The 17,028-nt window shown below is 38.7% G+C and overlaps 1 protein-coding gene across 1 annotated transcript in view; it reads left to right on the top strand.

Moving 5' to 3' along the window:
* The window catches only part of EFHC2 (EF-hand domain containing 2), a 55,560-nt gene extending 43,684 nt beyond the window's left edge, over window positions 1-11,876 (top strand). Inside the window, exons 12-15 of the mRNA XM_062514972.1 lie at window positions 2,379-2,576; window positions 3,127-3,219; window positions 10,055-10,160; window positions 11,781-11,876. Coding sequence (XP_062370956.1) covers window positions 2,379-2,576; window positions 3,127-3,219; window positions 10,055-10,160; window positions 11,781-11,876 — 493 coding nt within the window. The remainder of the gene's footprint in view (window positions 1-2,378; window positions 2,577-3,126; window positions 3,220-10,054; window positions 10,161-11,780) is intronic.
* The last annotated feature ends 5,152 nt before the right edge of the window (window positions 11,877-17,028 follow it).

The following is a 17,028-nucleotide window of genomic DNA, read 5'->3' as shown; positions in this document are numbered from 1 at the left end:
GCAGTAATCGAAAGGCTTTCATTATTATTATCCATGTATTTTATTTTATAATGAAAGGAGCATTTTTAATAACAAAAACAAGAGTACTTCTTTACATCTATGAAAATTCCAAGATACTTTGATGTGAATACGATATTTTTTTTCTTTCAGTTTCTTATAGTCCACATCTCTGTTTATTTTTAATCTGCCATGACATTTGATGACTATAACTAACAACAAATGATTATTTTTAGTACAGGCAATTATCTGTATGACAGCTTCAATGATAATCCTATTTTCTTATCTTAAATACAACTGAGGCTTTACTGTGCTATGAATTTGGCTGCTCAGATTTCTTCCTTTCTACCTATTTAATTTTATATAATCTGCATATGAAACCACATCTTTAAGTACGATGTAAAAAAGCAAATTGTAATTATACTGTTTACTTTCACTGCTTTCAGAACCCAAATCTTCAGTACTTCATCTAGGAAATAAATGCGTGATGTATACTGAAGGTATCCCCTAAGCTATCATTAGAACTACTGGAAGCTTTGTTTAAAAGAAAAATAAAAAATAACTAAAACTTAGATGCCTGTGCATCACACAGGTCTCTCCAGTCTGTTTTTTCTCATGGGCTACTGGCCAGACTGTTTAGAGACAAAGAACTATGTAGGTCTAACAAAGATGCCTATCTTCAATTCAGCTTGAGAAGCAGCTCTCAATTAATTATGACTTCTTTCTCTAAAAATTTAGATTGCAATCTGTCTTATTCTTCTAAAGAAAAAAAAAAAGAAAAAAAGTAAAACAAGAGATAGCTAAGCTGTGGGAACAATTACTGAAGCTTGTTTTTTTTTTTTTTTCATCAGGGAGAGTTTAGATATCGTTCTGTTTGTGAGTCTTGTGTCTTATTAGTCCCTCACAATCACTAAAATATTCCTGAATTCCCACGTGAAATAATTTTATCTGCGGGTTTTGGTGATTTGATTGTCACTGACTGGACTGAGAAAAGACTTTTAAAATCCTGACACTGGAAAAATCTGTGCCATGTATGGAAATCCACTCTGTGGAAATGGCTGATGTCACCTACAGCCCCCAGCTGTGCCAGCCCAAGCACTGGAGTGCCAGGCTTATCAGGCAGCACTGTCCTCTTTGTGTGTGCAGTGGTGTTTATTGCAGGCTGCAGGAAGGAGGCTCCAGCTTTGACTGGATCTCTGAATGCTGCTGCAATATAAACAATAATAATATCCAGCAAGTGGAAAAATAATACTGACAAGATAATTAATGGTATTAGTAGATGGACCAGGACTTGGTCCATTGTGTAATGTCAAATAAAGTTTGCTACTGTCAACAGCTTGTCACTTCCTTATATTTATTTCCTGCCACTGCAAATAAAAGATCATTCTCATTTATTTAATATTAAAAAAGAAGCAATTGAATCAAAGTAGATACTCTACAGTATTTAACCTTTCTTTAATAGTTGTGTAAGTGCAATCATATTACTTGAAGTGATCCCTTCATTTGAACAGGACCACACAAGCCTCTGAGAGGAAACAAGTCAAGAACCGTAATCGTTGCTAAAAGTTTGGAAGGGTCCTAAGTTTCTGTGCTTTCAGTTCACATGTGGATGTTAAAAAGTTCCCTTCCCTCATCACATTAATTCAACAATTCAAGTATTCTCCAGGCAGCCGTTTAGGTCTTGTGTCAGAACTTTGTGCATCACTACTAATTTCTTCCATTTGTTTTCAAGGATTGGTGTTTAATCACAGTGATTCAGTGTCCTCATGGGTATCACAAGGTGCAGCACTAATTGCACCAGCAATTACGGTGAAGTTTATTGTTAGTGCAGTTTATCCAGAATATTATATATAATTAATCTAATTTTGACTGAGACACATAGGCCTGTGCTGATGTTTGCTTGTAAAAAAGCCTGGTTGAATGTGAGTGTACCAGAGGCAGATGTTTGGGGTCATAGAGCCAGATTTGACAAGAGGTTTTGTAACAGCTGAGGGAGCTGATACTGACCCATAAGATGGATCTCAGGAAAATTTCCTCTTCCTTGGGCTGGGCTGATTTGCCTGAGCAGTACCCACAGGCTTGGAGGAGGACATCTCAGGCTCGTCCCTCCATGGGATCTGATTCTGCACTTACAGCATCCAAGTGTGAGCTGCTCTTGCTGCTGCCTCCTGTCTTACATTCTTGACAGGGGATCTTGTGATTTGGTGTAATTCTCTGTATGGCATCTCTGGTAAAACACTTCAGTTGTGGTTAGGATGTATTTTTTGTATGTATAGACAGCTACTGTGGAAATTTGGACATCCCCCACCAAAATTAGTTATTATTAATTGGTTTTAGCTTATTTATTTAAACCTAATGTAGGCTATTGTTTATGTGAACAGAAACTGGGTAGTCAGTGTCGCTGGTGGAGGATTTTCAGAACACGAAATTATGACTCTTGGGCGTAGCTATGGCAAGAGAGATGAGAGTCCAACAGACCTGTACCTTCTTCTTTCTGTGGCTCAAGAAAAACTAAAGAAAAATACCTTTGAAAATTTTGAACAACTGATTGCAGTATTTTTGTACAACGACCAAGAAAAGTAAGTTTGCTCTCATTATCCCAAGCCGTTATTTGAGAAGCTCTTCTTGTAAACCCACCTACTTTGTATTTGTTGCTGAATAAATGACATATTGTGGCCAAAGAATATTATGTGTAATGTTAACCCTCTCTCAGCACTTGGCAATAGACAGAAAGAAGACAACCTTTTTGTCTATTTTACATTTTGTATGTGGACTTTTTATTGTAGGTGCTGTACTGAACATTCTGTGACATCAGATACCAGTTTCATGGGCAAAACACAGGATTTTAAATCAAAGAGGAGAAATAGTGATATAAGGGGGGGAAAGGAAAGAATTTGGATTCTTTATGTGACTCATTTGCCCTTTTTGTTCTCTGATGTCACAGATAAAGAATCACAGAGAATCACTGAGGATCTCAGTATGAGAAAGGCTACAATGTGAACTTCAAGTATCTCAGCTTTGTAATAGCAAAATTTCGTAAAACTTTTTGCTATGTACAGAAACATTCACTTGAAGTAAATCTGAAAAATACCTAATGTATATTTCTACCCCTCTCTATCTGATGTGCAGGTGTGGATTGTTGCCCTATGAGACCTGCAGGACTATTTTCAAATCCTTTAAGTTGCCACTTCCTGATGATCTTCTAGAAATTTTACTGACCAGGTAACTTAAGGGCAGATAGTATGACCTGCATGCATGGGTGGAAATGAATGCCAAATATCTACTGCATACACAAATCTTCAGAACTTGTCATTTATCTAATATAAATAATTTCATCATGTAGATTTTGTCCCTACACACACACAGGCTATCCTATTTATAGAATATTTATAATCAACTGAAATGCATAAAGCTTAGCAACTTCTCTTCATTTTACCTGGCAGGGTAAATCATCTGGAGTTTGGCAGAATTCTATGGAATTAATCTTTCCAGAGTCAGTTACTGATACTTATACTTTCAATGAGATTAACTTTTTTTTTTGCTTTAGCTTTTCCTGTGTGTAGATGTGAGGCAAAACCAATAATCTTATGAAGGCACATTGTGTTAGTTTCAAGGAACACACTAACATGAATACAATGAATTGTCTTTATCAAGTAGACAGCATCAGTAGTAGACAAAATTGATTTGCTACTCCTATTAATCTCACCTGGAATGTATTTTATTGTCATTTTTAAAAAGGAAAAGGAGTGTTGGCATGGCTTTGGTATTTTTCCATAGCACATTTAGCTTTTTTGAGACAAATTGCTTTGCTAGCTGTATTAATGGGAATAGAAGGGAGAAGAACTACTATTTAGTGCATTGTATTAAAGACTAGAGTTCAGAGCAAGCTGTGGTGCTCTGAACACTCATGTTTTGTTGAGTTTGGTTTTCTTGGCCAGATTTTCTGGTAATCAATTTAAATGCATACTTACTGGTTTCTTCTTTCCCTTGAGGGAAATCCTCAAATCATGTTTTGTCTGTGCTTTCATACTGCATTAAAAACAGGAACAGGTCTTGTGTTCTGTCATTTTTAGATGCTTTCAGGTAAATATACTTCTTGATATCAGGAAGAGTTGCAAATTAAATATCTGGGTTTAGTAAATAATGAAAAGACCCTTGTCAGGCAGAAATGTGGAATCCATTTTGATAAAGCTTCTTCATACTGCTGTTCATCACTTCTGACATTGAGTTATAAGCATTAGTCTTCAGAAATGTCTGAATTTTAACAGTAATCTACAACTGATATTTTAGACCTCCCACCAAACTGCCCAACACAATTGTTGAAGGACAATCGACATCTCATATTAGACAAGGGGTTCTTACAGATTCCACTTCTTAAGGGCTGAGCTTGAATAGATGCACTGGAACAAGGCACTGGAAGCTCTCCTTTAGGTACTAGCTCATTCTGATAAGAAGCAAGCAAGCCTGACACATCCTGGGCTCTAGGGACAGGTTTATTCTTTGTGAATTTATACCAGGGAAAGCTTTTGTGCCCTGAACCTCTACTTTCCTAAGGAGTGAGTGTAGGCAGTTAAAAAGAAAAAGCCCAGTACACTGTAATAAAAATTAGAGATAAGCTCAGAACACAGGGAGGAAATCAAGGGCTGGATTTCACCCAATGTTAGCAAGGTACCCATGACAGCTGGATGAGGTTTCAGCTGCGGTAGGTTCTTTCTGTAGGAGCTGGAGGAGAGAGTTATCTCCTCAGCCTGCATCAGAGCTGCATTTCTAAATTCCCATCCATTTTCCTTAGTTTCTAAAGGGGCTGAGGGCAGCCTGTGTTACAGATTTCTGTATCAGAAAGGTAAATGAGAATGGTGTGAAGCTGGGCCTCAGAAATCAGTGTGGGAAGTGCTTCATTTGACAGAGAGCCTTGTGTAAGGTGCTTCTAAGTTACAGCATCAGCTGCTTCAAAGGTGACAGTTTAGGTGGTATCACAGCACTGCAGGTAACGAGGAGGACGGTCACATTCTTTATCATGTATGCACTTGACACTGCTTGGGAAGTTTGTTTTATGAGGGTACAGAGCCAGAGAAATATTTATTTTAAACTCTATTTAATAGGACTTAATTTCCAGTCTGTTAATTGAAGAGTTGAGTCATCTTAATGAGATTTAAACTTTTCCTTTCTTTCCGTTTCTTGTAGTTTGCTTCAACACTGAATAATCATGAAACAGGCAGGTTAATTGTTAATGAAGAACAATTTCATTCCTGGGGAGTTTGCAATTCAGCGTGGACCAAGTTTGTTAACTCCTCTCCTCTCCTCTCCTCTCCTCTCCTCTCCTCTCCTCTCCTCTCCTCTCCTCTCCTCTCCTCTCCTCTCCTCTCCTCTCCTCTCCTCTCCTCTCCTCTCCTCTCCTCTCCTCTCCTCTCCTCTCCTCTCCTCTCCTCTCCTCTCCTCTCCTCTCCTCTCCTCTCCTCTCCTCTCCTCTCCTCTCCTCTCCTCTCCTCTCCTCTCCTCTCCTCTCCTCTCCTCTCCTCTTCTCTCCTTTCATGAGGAGCCCTGAAGTTTTGTGTCCACTGATATTTCAAAAAGAAGTGGTGGTCCTACTTTGTGTATCTGTGTTTATGAAGGAAGAAAGTGGTACAATGAAAGTTGCTGGACTGATTCCCACAAAATCAGTATATATAGCTAATGCACTGGCTGGACCCTATTCAGCTATAAAATGATGCTGGACAATGTGATCAGATAATAGTTGAAGGCTGAAGCTCTGTGTTTATTCAGCTTTGCTATCTGAGATTAGGTGGCAAAGACTTTCTCCAGGACTTAATGACTCTATTTTTTCATTCTGAAAGGTAGTACTCTAGAAGTATTTATTATTTACATTTGTAAATTAGACTGCAATGATCTGTCACTTATTAAAAGCATGGGATGGGACTAGAAATTTCTGTCTCATTTTGTGGTCACCTCGAAATGACCCAGGACTTTGTTTACTGTACCCAAAGGCCACTCAGTTGCCATGGAGTGAAGGGAGAGTTAGCACAAAAACTGGGGTTTCAGAAGACCTTTTTGTATTGTCCATCCATTGTAAATTTACATTTTTAATTGTAGGATGTTGAAATAGTAGGATTTAGTTACCCAACAATGCAAACATTTTTCCAATTTACCTAGCATGTTAAAAAGTATTTGCTTTCTCCATCAGCATTTTATCACTTACTTTTTTAATCACAGAAAAGTACAGAATTTAATCACATTGTATTAAGCAATGCAGACAGTGCACAGTTGTTTCTACCAGAAAACTACAGTAGTCATTATAAACATGTCTCTAAATTCATACAGGCATAATTAACAATTACACTTTGTTTAATAAATAAACTTTGTGAAGTCCTTAAGTAATGAGTTTAGGATTTTTCTTTTATTTTTATTTACTGCAATGCTAAGTTGATGCTAACAAGGACTTAAAAAGAAGCAGTCTTTCCCTGGAGGATATAGAAACAGCTGTAGATAAGGAAGGAAAAAATTGAGAAGAGAAAGAATGGATGACAAGTTTAGAAGCACTACATGTTGATTATTCTGCGTTAATTTAGTTGTTAATTGTAGGTCCCTAGTGTTTTTAATTATGTTTTAAAATTTCTATTAAAATCAGCTGTGTAGCTTTTCACCTGTCCACACTTCTGGGGTGAGTCTGTTTGAAGGGTTCTTGTTTTGGAAAGGTGAATCTCCAGTCCCTCAGGTAGCAGTGCCTGATGTCAGAGGGCCTCCTACATGGTTATCCCAGTTCTCAAATCACTTTCAAGTCAGGCCAGGCCATACCTACCTGCTCAGTTTTTCCCAGGATTGTGGCTGGGTAATAGTTTTTTACCTGGTTTCCTACCTATAATGATTTTTTTAGGGCTGACCTTTTTCTTTCAGGAAGCAAATCCTCTTTTCCTGCTACAGTAAGTGTCCAGTAGCAGGAGCAGCTGTGGAAATGATCACAAGATTACCTTTGGTGCCTGCAACTTCCTATGCCATTTGTGATTAAAAGGCTCTCTAGAATTCATATTTGAATCTCTTAAGACAAATTATTCCTGTTACTCAGTTTGCTGAGGAGCTGATGGTTCAATTCATGGTTGTTCAAGACATGAGTAAATGTAGTATAAATATAAATTTAAAAAAGGAGATGTTAGCCATTATTATTTAATCATGACTTGTGCTTGCTGGTATAAGTCCTTTAATATGAGGAGTTTCTGACAATTTAGGTGCACACCTGTGATAATTTAGTCCCTGTAGAACTGTGTTATGCAAAGAGTATCAAACAGTCTGAAGAATCTCAACATTTTCTCTAAGGTAAAAGCAGCAGATGCTTCTGCTTTGTTATGATCAGATTAACTTGTTAATAAATGTTGTTTGAAACAAAGGAGTTAAAAAAACTCTGCATGTACATTAAACTTCCACATAAATATTTGGGGTATAAATTTCTTGATGGGAAAGAAAAACGTATTAGTAAGTAATCTTTACTCTCCAAAGCATGATAAAGAAAATAAAAAGCTCTGCAAACTGGGATCGGGATGGAGGAGTGACTTTCATAGTCTAAAATCCCATGCATTGGTGAAGTATCAGGGCAAAACTGAAGAGGATGGTGGTTTAAAACTATCTTTGGTGCATCTTCTTGATAAGAAAAATCTAATATCCTTTTCTGAAGAGCACTGTCTTTCTCAGCATTATTTACACCAGCCACTGAAATGTATGACATCTCTGTCCTAATAATGCACAAATTGATAACATCTCCTCAGTCCATCTGGGTGCTCTGTGCCAAATCTCTAGTGTGTGCTTTTAGTAGGTTGATACAATAAGTCACAGCAGTAAAGTGATCTAAAGAGTAGATGTTTTTTTCTTTCTTTGTTATTCTAGAGTATTATTTTAAGATGCTTTCTGTAGCTATTTAATTATGGGATTTAGGAATCCCATTTCCTATGCCCATGTTAAAATTCATGGTTATAGATAATTTCAAACCCACATTGTCAGCTCACTAGTGCTGTCACATCAAAGGACCTTTCTCCTTGTAAATGTTTGCAAAAGCAAAAGCAATGCTTTCCTCAACTTTGGTGCATCAACAGAAAGTTTAAGTAGTTACACACCTTCACTTATTCTTTGTTTAGAAATCCTGCTTATACAGCTCAGCATCTTGGTGGTAGAATTAATCTTTTGACTTTTCACAATGAGCAAAGGGGTAACTACATAATAGTAGAAGGAAAAATATTTTTTCCTGATAGTTCTGAAATTCCAATTTGTGTGCCATTATTTTTCCAAGAGGTATAAGCTTTTTGATTGTCTTATTACATCTCATGCAAAACTTATTTCTTTTCCCTTTTGCCACCTGCAAAAAAACCCTGAAACTAAGAACCCAATGGAAGTGGGAATGGTAATTTTCTTGTATATTGGATATATTCCCCAAAAGTAAGGCTTTATGGAAGTGTTAACTTGCATGTGAACTCTGAGAAAGAAGCAGGCTGTCATAGGAGGGTTCCTCATGGCAGTGTTTCAGGCTCCATTTAAGGCTGGTAGCAGTAGCATTCTTTTCTGTCTTGGCTTTCATCTTCAGCATAACTCACTCTACTTAACATTCCAGTTTATCACTTCCATCTCTGTTTATGGCTCTCAGTATATTTTATTATTATCTTTCTTGCTGACTATTAAATGAAAGGTGTGGGGGAAGAAGGAAAGGATGAGTTGCAGCTTATTGCAGTTTATTTTTGTCACCAGATCTATTTCTCCTTTGGTGTTGTTTTCCAAGTTTGTGCTGTAAATTCTCCCTTAGAGTACCTTCATGCTAAATTTTTGTTAGAGCCCTCTGTAGTGATTGAAGGGTTTTGAGGCATGTGCTTTGTGCACTTCTATTTCATTAAGGACAAAGCAAATTGATTTTCTGAAATACTTGTTTCCTGTGAAGTAGTTTTTGTCTCACCAGATGGCAGAGCAGAATTGTTCAGCCTGGTGTCTCCCACCAGATAAGAGGTATTGAGTCTTGCTGAGTGTCTGTGTCTCTCCATTGACCCCAGTGAAGCACAGACTCTTCCAGGCTATGTTTTTGTGCCCAAACTGGGTCTCTTTTGCAGGTGGGTGGTGTTGGGTGAGACAGGTGTCCTTAGGAAGCTACCAGTGCTGTATTTATCACAGAGCATTCCAGCTGCTCTTTCCAAAGGTATCTTTCAACATTTGGCTGGTGACACTGAAGGAACAGTGGTTCTCAAGGGCCTGGATCACCTCAGCATTCTGCTGAATTGAGGACTTTTATTTCTGAAGCTGCTTCATCCAAATCAATGGCAGAAGGATGAAGTGACTTATAAATCTATTGCTTATTAGTGCAGGGTGAGGATTTTAAAAATCTGAGGGAGGGAAATCTGAGTGTTTTCCACGTGTACCTGCAAACCTTAACTGGCAGCGTATATATCTTCATGCATTTAGGGGAGAACCACAACTGATACAAATATATCTATTTATCCACAGAATTAAAGAACAATGCCGTATACCTGTTGCCAAATGATTTTAAAATCTAGCTGTTATTTGACACATTAGCGGGCTGTGTGTCCGTCAGTTGCAAATTGCTCCCAAGGTGTGAGCAAACATAATTTTTGAAGGATTACTTATTTTCGGGAGATGATTGTAGAAGTCATAATAAGGCAGGTCAGTTGTGTTACAGCACAGGTCTCCTGTACAATTCTGTTTCTTTTCTACACAAAGGAATCATACACTGATAATCCCAACTCTGTGTTTGTCAAAAGCTCTGCGATCAGTGTTGGAAAAGGTTGGGCAGTGCTTCAAAACTAAAATGAAAATAGTTGAAATGAAGTAAAACTTGAAGAAGTTGAATTTTACTCTAAGACACAATAATAAGGTGTAAGACTATGGCAAAGGCTGTATAGTATAGGAGTTCCTGACATTCTGTACTGTTTTTTCACTCCTGCCAGTGTTTGGTAATAAAGTAGCATAAAAATTATTACCCCAATGGCAATGATTAGTATGCTGTAGATAACATGATATAACTTTGTTAAAAATACCCTTTAATCTTGAGTCATATTATGTATATTCTGTTCAGGTTTGAAGATAACCAAAAGCAAGTAGACTATAGAAAGTTTGTTCATGCACTGAACTGGAGAGTGAATCAAGTCTGTGTTTTCAAGGAGATAAAGGAGCCACCCAAGGTAAAACCAGTGTCTCAGTATAATTTCTCCAACTTTAACAAGACTGTTTTAGCCAACACACACTACAACATTTTTTCATATTTTTACCTGTTTTCTTCAAGTAAATTTTTTTAATAGGTTTAATAGAGGAGATTTAGGATGAAGCAGACAAGTCAAACAGGTACGAAGAGGTGCCTAGTAGGTATCACATCTCTGGGACATTTTATAGAAGAGAAAAGAAAAAGAGAGGGGGAAGCAGGTGTATTTATCTATGGACAATGGGTATGAGTACTGATTCTCCCACAAATATTGTCACATGCCAAATGATCTGTTCACTTGCTGAGGTAGTCAGAAAATACTTTAAACTCCACTGACACATATGCAGAAAATAGCTCTGGATTTTTTGTAACTCCTCAGGAACTTGTACACAAGTAGGCGTGCACAGAGAGAAGAACTGATGGATCAACTTTGTACATCATTGTATATCTTCAGCCTGCTACTTAGAGTAAATAAAAATGTAGTATCAACAAACTGCAGATACTAATCTGATCTTCCCATCTTGTGCTGAGTGGAACATTTTAAAATAGATGGTCCAGAATGCAATTATGCTGAATTTTAAATACTTTGTTACAGATAAATCCAAAGGCTTTCTGCCAACACATCATTTTGCTGTTCTGGCCTGGCCAATGTATTGTACAGAATGTGTTTGATTGTGTTCTGACCATTTAGAAACACAGCATTCATTTACATTCAAGTTCACTCATGGCATAGCTTAAACCAGTATTCCTCAGGCACTGTGCTCCTGACTCCTCACTCCTGCCTGACTTACCAAGACTTTCTTCTGTAGCACCTCAGACTGTTGGTGGTGTTTAAAGAGGGCCCAGGGCTGTTGGTTTGCTCTGCTTTACATGGTTGATTATTTTTGCTTTGTCTTTGTGAAGAATTTTTCTGTCTTCTACAGATAAAGCTCTTCCATGTGTTTTATACAGCAGTCCTGAAGATCATGGTGTTTATTAAGCTTTGTTGAGTGGGTATTCTTTGTTTTGACAGATTAATTCTATGCTTAAGCAATAATTAAATACTTAATATTTAATATTTTAAGGGAGGTAACTACAAAATAAAAAAAGTCAAAGATACAAAAAATTTTAAATCTTGTTCAGCTTAAAATTCAATTATCATTCTGTGCATGACTTACCATGAATTAATAGCAGTGTTTTGAGGCCACAGTATCTGTATTTGATAGATAGATTTCAGCAGCAGAGCGTGCTAGTTTAGTTGGCTTTTTTTTTATTCTTTCTCTTTATCTCGTTATTTTGTATGATTTTTGGTGTTGAGACATAGATGACTTCCAAGAATTTGAAGTATAAGCATTTTAATAAAGAAAATATAGCATTATTTAATTTTAAAGTGTCTGCAAAAAGGTTAATGATAGAAAATATTTTAAATCAAATATTTTGCAACATTCATAGGTATGTGCATGTTGTAATCTTTTAAGAAGTTGTGCTATATAAAAACCCAATCTTTCACAGATTTGTCTGTGGAATTGAAGCAGCTCATTCAATGTTATGTTGACCAGCTTGCAATATTTTTTTCTTATTTCATTATTATATACTAAAATATTCTCTGGGTTACTAATTTCAGAGGGAAGATATCTGGAACCAGCTACCACGATCCCCTCCTGTGACTGAGATCAGATACCCTCCTCTTCTGGATGATCTGTTTGGCAAGGAAGAATAATCTCATCTGTGCAAGGCACTGATTTAAGATTGGTGCTTCAGCTCTGATGATTACTTGGAGAAATACAGAACACATTTCTTGTAAAATAAGAAAAGACTAGATACAGGTTTTATTGCATTGAATTTCTTGTTCTGACAGAGATGTATACTTGTGTGGTTTTGGAACCCTTTCTAAATCAACAGCACCCTGTCATACAAGCATAATTAAAACTAGATCCTCTAATCTCTGTTTAGTTGCATGGAGAATTTGGAAGTATTGAGAAATCTTTGAGTCAAACAGTGCAAAATCTGACTGACCCGGCTTTGTTCTGCAAACAAAGGTTGTTGGATGACCTCTTAAAATTGGGTCGGACTGCATTAGCACAATAATGCCATTCCATTCACGTTTCCTCCCTTGCTCTTCAGCTCTTATACTTGGTTTTGCTCTATCCCCCTGGTGATGCTCGAGTGCTGTTAGTGTCAAAGTTGATTATTTTGTGGAGGAAACGCCAGCAAGCTCTTTGCATACTGTAAAGCTGCTCTGGTATCAGAGATAATTATAGTCTTCCAAAGTGCAAGCAAATGCTTTGCAGGCAGGGCACAGAAGTTGTCAGTTCTTGCTTTTTGTTTTAGATGTGACTCAGGTTTGTCCCACCCCGCTTTATTTGGGTGGGACATGTCAGAAGAGAAGGGATTTCAGTGCAATTTTCAGTGCAATTTCAGCGTGCAACATTCTTGCCCTTTGAAGATTCGTTGACCCTCTTTTCTTTCTCCATGGCTTAATGAAGTTCCTGTTAGCATTTCTATATCTTTTTAAGCTCAAAGCCATGATTAGATCTGGATTTACTTTGTGCTTTTGCGAGAGGAGCAACTAGCCCACTATGAAGAATTGAAGAGCTGAGGTGAAGGTGGAGCTGATTCATCCATGAGATTCCACTGGTGGAGGGGAAGAGGTATGAGCCAGTACACCTTTTCTGGTGCCTGGGAAGACTTAGAACCCTGTTTTCTCTTTAATCTGAAATTACAGTTTTGGGAAGAAATTGTTTGATTTAAAAAGATGAGAATTCAACGTATCTAAATCCCCAAACCAAGGGAAAGACAATGGTAATTTTTTTGAAACTTGGAGATCCCTCTTACAATTATGATTCTATATAGAAATACCTTCCTACACTTTTGCATGATAATGTGAATGGAATCCTTATTCTTTGTGCACTATATGGCAAAAAATATGAAGCTTTGACAGCTCTTTGCCTTTTTTGAAGTGAAAAAGGTCTTGAGACAAGGCATAATTATGTTGCTGCTGCTGAGGAGGAGTAGCAATAAAATGGGCAAGAAGTGTCTGTGTCCAGAGGCTCAAAATGAAAAAGGCAAAAGCCTAAAGTGCTCCAAGTTGTAGACAAGACCATGAATTGCTTTTTGATCCAAAAGAGGAAAATGGTTCCTTGTATGACAAGAAATATCTGACCACAGGGACAGTGTCAGGATCCAAAACAACAATTTGTGTTTGAAGCCAATTTGGTGACAGCTGGATATTTTTATAACCTGCCACCAAGATTGATACTAAATGAATGCAGTTTTCCTCATAATTTTTTAATGCTCCCAAGACTTCAGAAGGATTTTTTTCAGTTATGGAAATCTTGTGCAGCTGAGGGCTTCTAAGAAAAGGGGACTCTGAGAACCTCTCAAGTAGATTCTAGGAAAGATAAATTCACTTTAGTTTGTTTCTCTTTATGTGTATGAGACAAATAAAGCAATTTTTAAAGAAAAAGTTAGTTCAAGAAATATAATATTTTATAATTTCATGTGGAACCATGTGCATAGCTCAATTCAGTCATGGTCTGGTCTTGTCTGATCATGGTCAGGAAAGGGACTATAAACTAGATCAGAGAAGAGAAGATCTGGAAAGATGACCAAGAAAATGAAGATAAGAAAGGTGACTGAAGAAGCATGACTTATTTAATGTAATAAAAATGAAGGCTCAAATTGAATGAATATCTTTTCTCTCTGTAAATACATTGTTGCCAGGTGAGGAAAATTACCTGGTTCAGGTAAAAACATTGGTAGTCTTAAGGAAAAAAAATGGGTATAATTTGCCATGAAAAAGTTAAACCTGGACAACAAAAGGTGGTTTCTCACTTCTAAAACAATAAGCATCTCAAACTGCCCTCCAAGACTGAGGCGCTCAGTTTTAAGGTTGAGATGGGTTCATCTGATGATAGTACTTTTAGGAGGTTTATAATACCATTCTGAATTATTAGTCTCACTTCTGGTTTTCCTTTTTTCCCATGCATCTTGCATAACCCTGACAAACACAAAACAATCTCCTAGGAGAGGGCAGACAGGGCCTGAAAAATATTTTCATTGCTTGTCACTGTGCTCAGTGTGTCATACTGTGCTCCAACGTGCTATAAACACTTTTCACCAGGTTTTCTCTCCTACAAACAGCAGTGCTTCCAGAATGGAAAGCCCTGGCCAATGAGCCACCCAGTAATCCTCTTTGTATAATGTGACTTACAGCATATGCTGCCCAGAATATTTCAACCTCTCCTCTAATCCTGCCACCAGCTTCTTCTCTGTTTTCACATTGCTGCTGAGGGGCCTGAATGAAGACAATACCACAGGGTTATGTTTCAAGATGGCAGGAGGCCACGGCTTTAAAGCACGCATGGCACAGAGGGGAAGGCAGCCCCCACAGTTGCCATTAATCTCAGCTCTGGATCTCTGCAGGGCAGCCAAGGGTATCTCCTTTCCACAAGTGTCTGCACTGGCCCGGCAGGAGTGGAGGGATTCACGTTACAGCACCGGCTCCCCGTCCCACGGCTGGGCTCTACTGTGTGCTCAGTGTTAATGTTTGCTTCCTCAGCCTGGCATTTGGGAAGAAGAGGCTCCTGGTTCTCTGGAATAGCTGCTGCTGCTGCTGGCAAGGAGAGGCTGCAAACAAGTTGTCTCAGAGTGCCTGGGCTGTCACCTGCAGTTGGGCCCCCTTAGACATGGGCAGCCGCGGATATCTACTGTGGGCAAAACATGGGTGTTCCTCGCCAGGCAACATTTTCTTCATCATACAGGTCATGAAAACTTCTTCAGCTACTGTATTTTTCCAGGCACAGCCATTTGCACCAACATCAGGCAGATGTTCTTATGCATAAATGAAAGGATGAAAGTCGTCCTGTATTTGTTCCTCATGTGCTGGTGTGAGTTCATCCTACTCCATGGAAAAACTTTGGGCTCAGTTGGCTCCTATGTCTGCTCTCTCTGTTATGTCCTTTTAGCCCAAGGGACGTTGCTGGCTCCCAAAGGAAAACTTGCTGTGGGAAAGTTGCAGGGATCCTAATTTCACAATAACCAAAATATTGGATGTTTTCAGTCACTTGACTGCATTCAGAGAACAGCAGTCCATGTTTCATCAGCAGCAATTCACCAGGTGTGTGCTTGCTGGGCCCTTCTGAGCGTTCTGTGGTTTGAGACATGGAACTAATAGAATAATTTTTCAGTTTTTAATATTTTGTAATTCAATGTCATGGAAAGAAACATTAGTTCTTTAAGCAATAATGTCCTGTACCTACGTAACTGTACCTGTTAACTGAACTACTGCATGTTTACAAAATTTTTTCCTCCTCAAGACTGTTTAGCCATCAAGCTGCAGTACAAGGAGAAAGACAGAATAGTGGCTTGTTTGTGAAGAATTTACAGTATCAGGGGGAAAAAATACCACAATTTGAGCTCAGTCAGATTTTTAAAGTTATTTTTAGGTTTTAGAGGGCAGTATTGATAACACTTGAGAGAAAACTATCTGGAAAAAAGACTTTTTTGAAGCTACTGTTTGCTCTAAATCAATTTCATCTTGTAGTTTGGGGGAGTGACTCAGACCTAGTGAAAAGCAGCACTCCTGATTTGGGCAATGGTCAGAGAAGCTGGAGAGAGGTGTGGGGACAGGTCCATGCCCCTGCCAGTTTCCAGTGTAAAGTTTAAAACTAGGAAGCATAACCCAAGATTAGAAAGTTAATATAACTATAATATATTCAGGTTATGTATTGATTAAATGGACTCTTCCTCTGCACATTTCTCCGGTCATTTCTGAATCATCTGGAAGTTTCTTCTGGTATGTATTACACACAAATGAACAAGCTATCCTCATCTGCCCTTCACCCCAGCCATCTGTCCCTCTCTGCTCTCCCCTTTCATCAGGATAGTTTCATATTTAGCACTACGAACAAAGAGAAGTAAAGGAGCTGATTCACAAACCTACCCGAAATCTGATGCAGATCCCTGGCAAGCAGCATGGTGGGATGATCTGTAACAGCACAAAATTCACTGTATCACTTGACAGGACTTGAGAGAACTCCCACTTCCAAAGCAAATCTCTCAGGATGTCATTGCCTTGGAAGATGAGAGGAAGACCCTTTGCAGAGCTGCCATGCTGCAGGTGGGACAAGGCCACCTCCAAATTAGAACGTCTCTGGGTCATACTCATGTCCCCTGCTCTCAGATGTCAGCAGTGCATGTGTCTGCACCTGCACTTGCTCTCTGGATCCCTTACTGCTGATGGAAGGGTGATCAGTGCCTCTAGGGAGTGACCAGCCGACAGGAATATTTAGAAGATGCCTGATATCCCTGCCCATCCCTCTGCATTGACTGAAGGGATTGGAAACAACCAGTTAATATATGCATTATCTTTGCATTGCTGCTGGGGGAGAGGAGTCCCACCCTTGGGGTCCACTGGCATTGTGAAAAGAGCTCTGAGGCCAAGCAGGGTGTCCTTGGCTGCTCCCCACCTGTGGGCAGGTTGTGGCTGATGTGTAGAATGGGCCAGCTGTGGATGGTCTGGGCTGAGCTGGGTGGAATGGGCAGAGTCCATGAAACCACAAGTCCATGAGACCAGGAGTCCACACTGAACATGCACAGGATCCCTCTCCTAGGATATTTGGGAGCTCAGGATGAGCAGATTCAGCACGGTGATTATCAAGTAGACCTGACTGTGCTTGAGCTTGACTCTACCTCGTGACTCTTGCTCAAAGTTGACCCCAGTTGGGTAAACAGGAATATATGAGTTTACTTAAATGGATCTATGATTTCTTTTGTTACAGCTCTCTAAGAATCTAATTTAGCAAAGTATTTAAGCACATACATAAGGCTGTCCTGTTTGTTCAAAGCCGCCTGAGTGTGTGCAGGCAGCT

Source organism: Cinclus cinclus, chromosome 2, assembly GCF_963662255.1.
Source record: "Cinclus cinclus chromosome 2, bCinCin1.1, whole genome shotgun sequence".
NCBI classification, from domain to species: Eukaryota; Metazoa; Chordata; class Aves; order Passeriformes; family Cinclidae; genus Cinclus; species Cinclus cinclus.
This window is presented reverse-complemented; position numbering and strand designations above follow the sequence as displayed.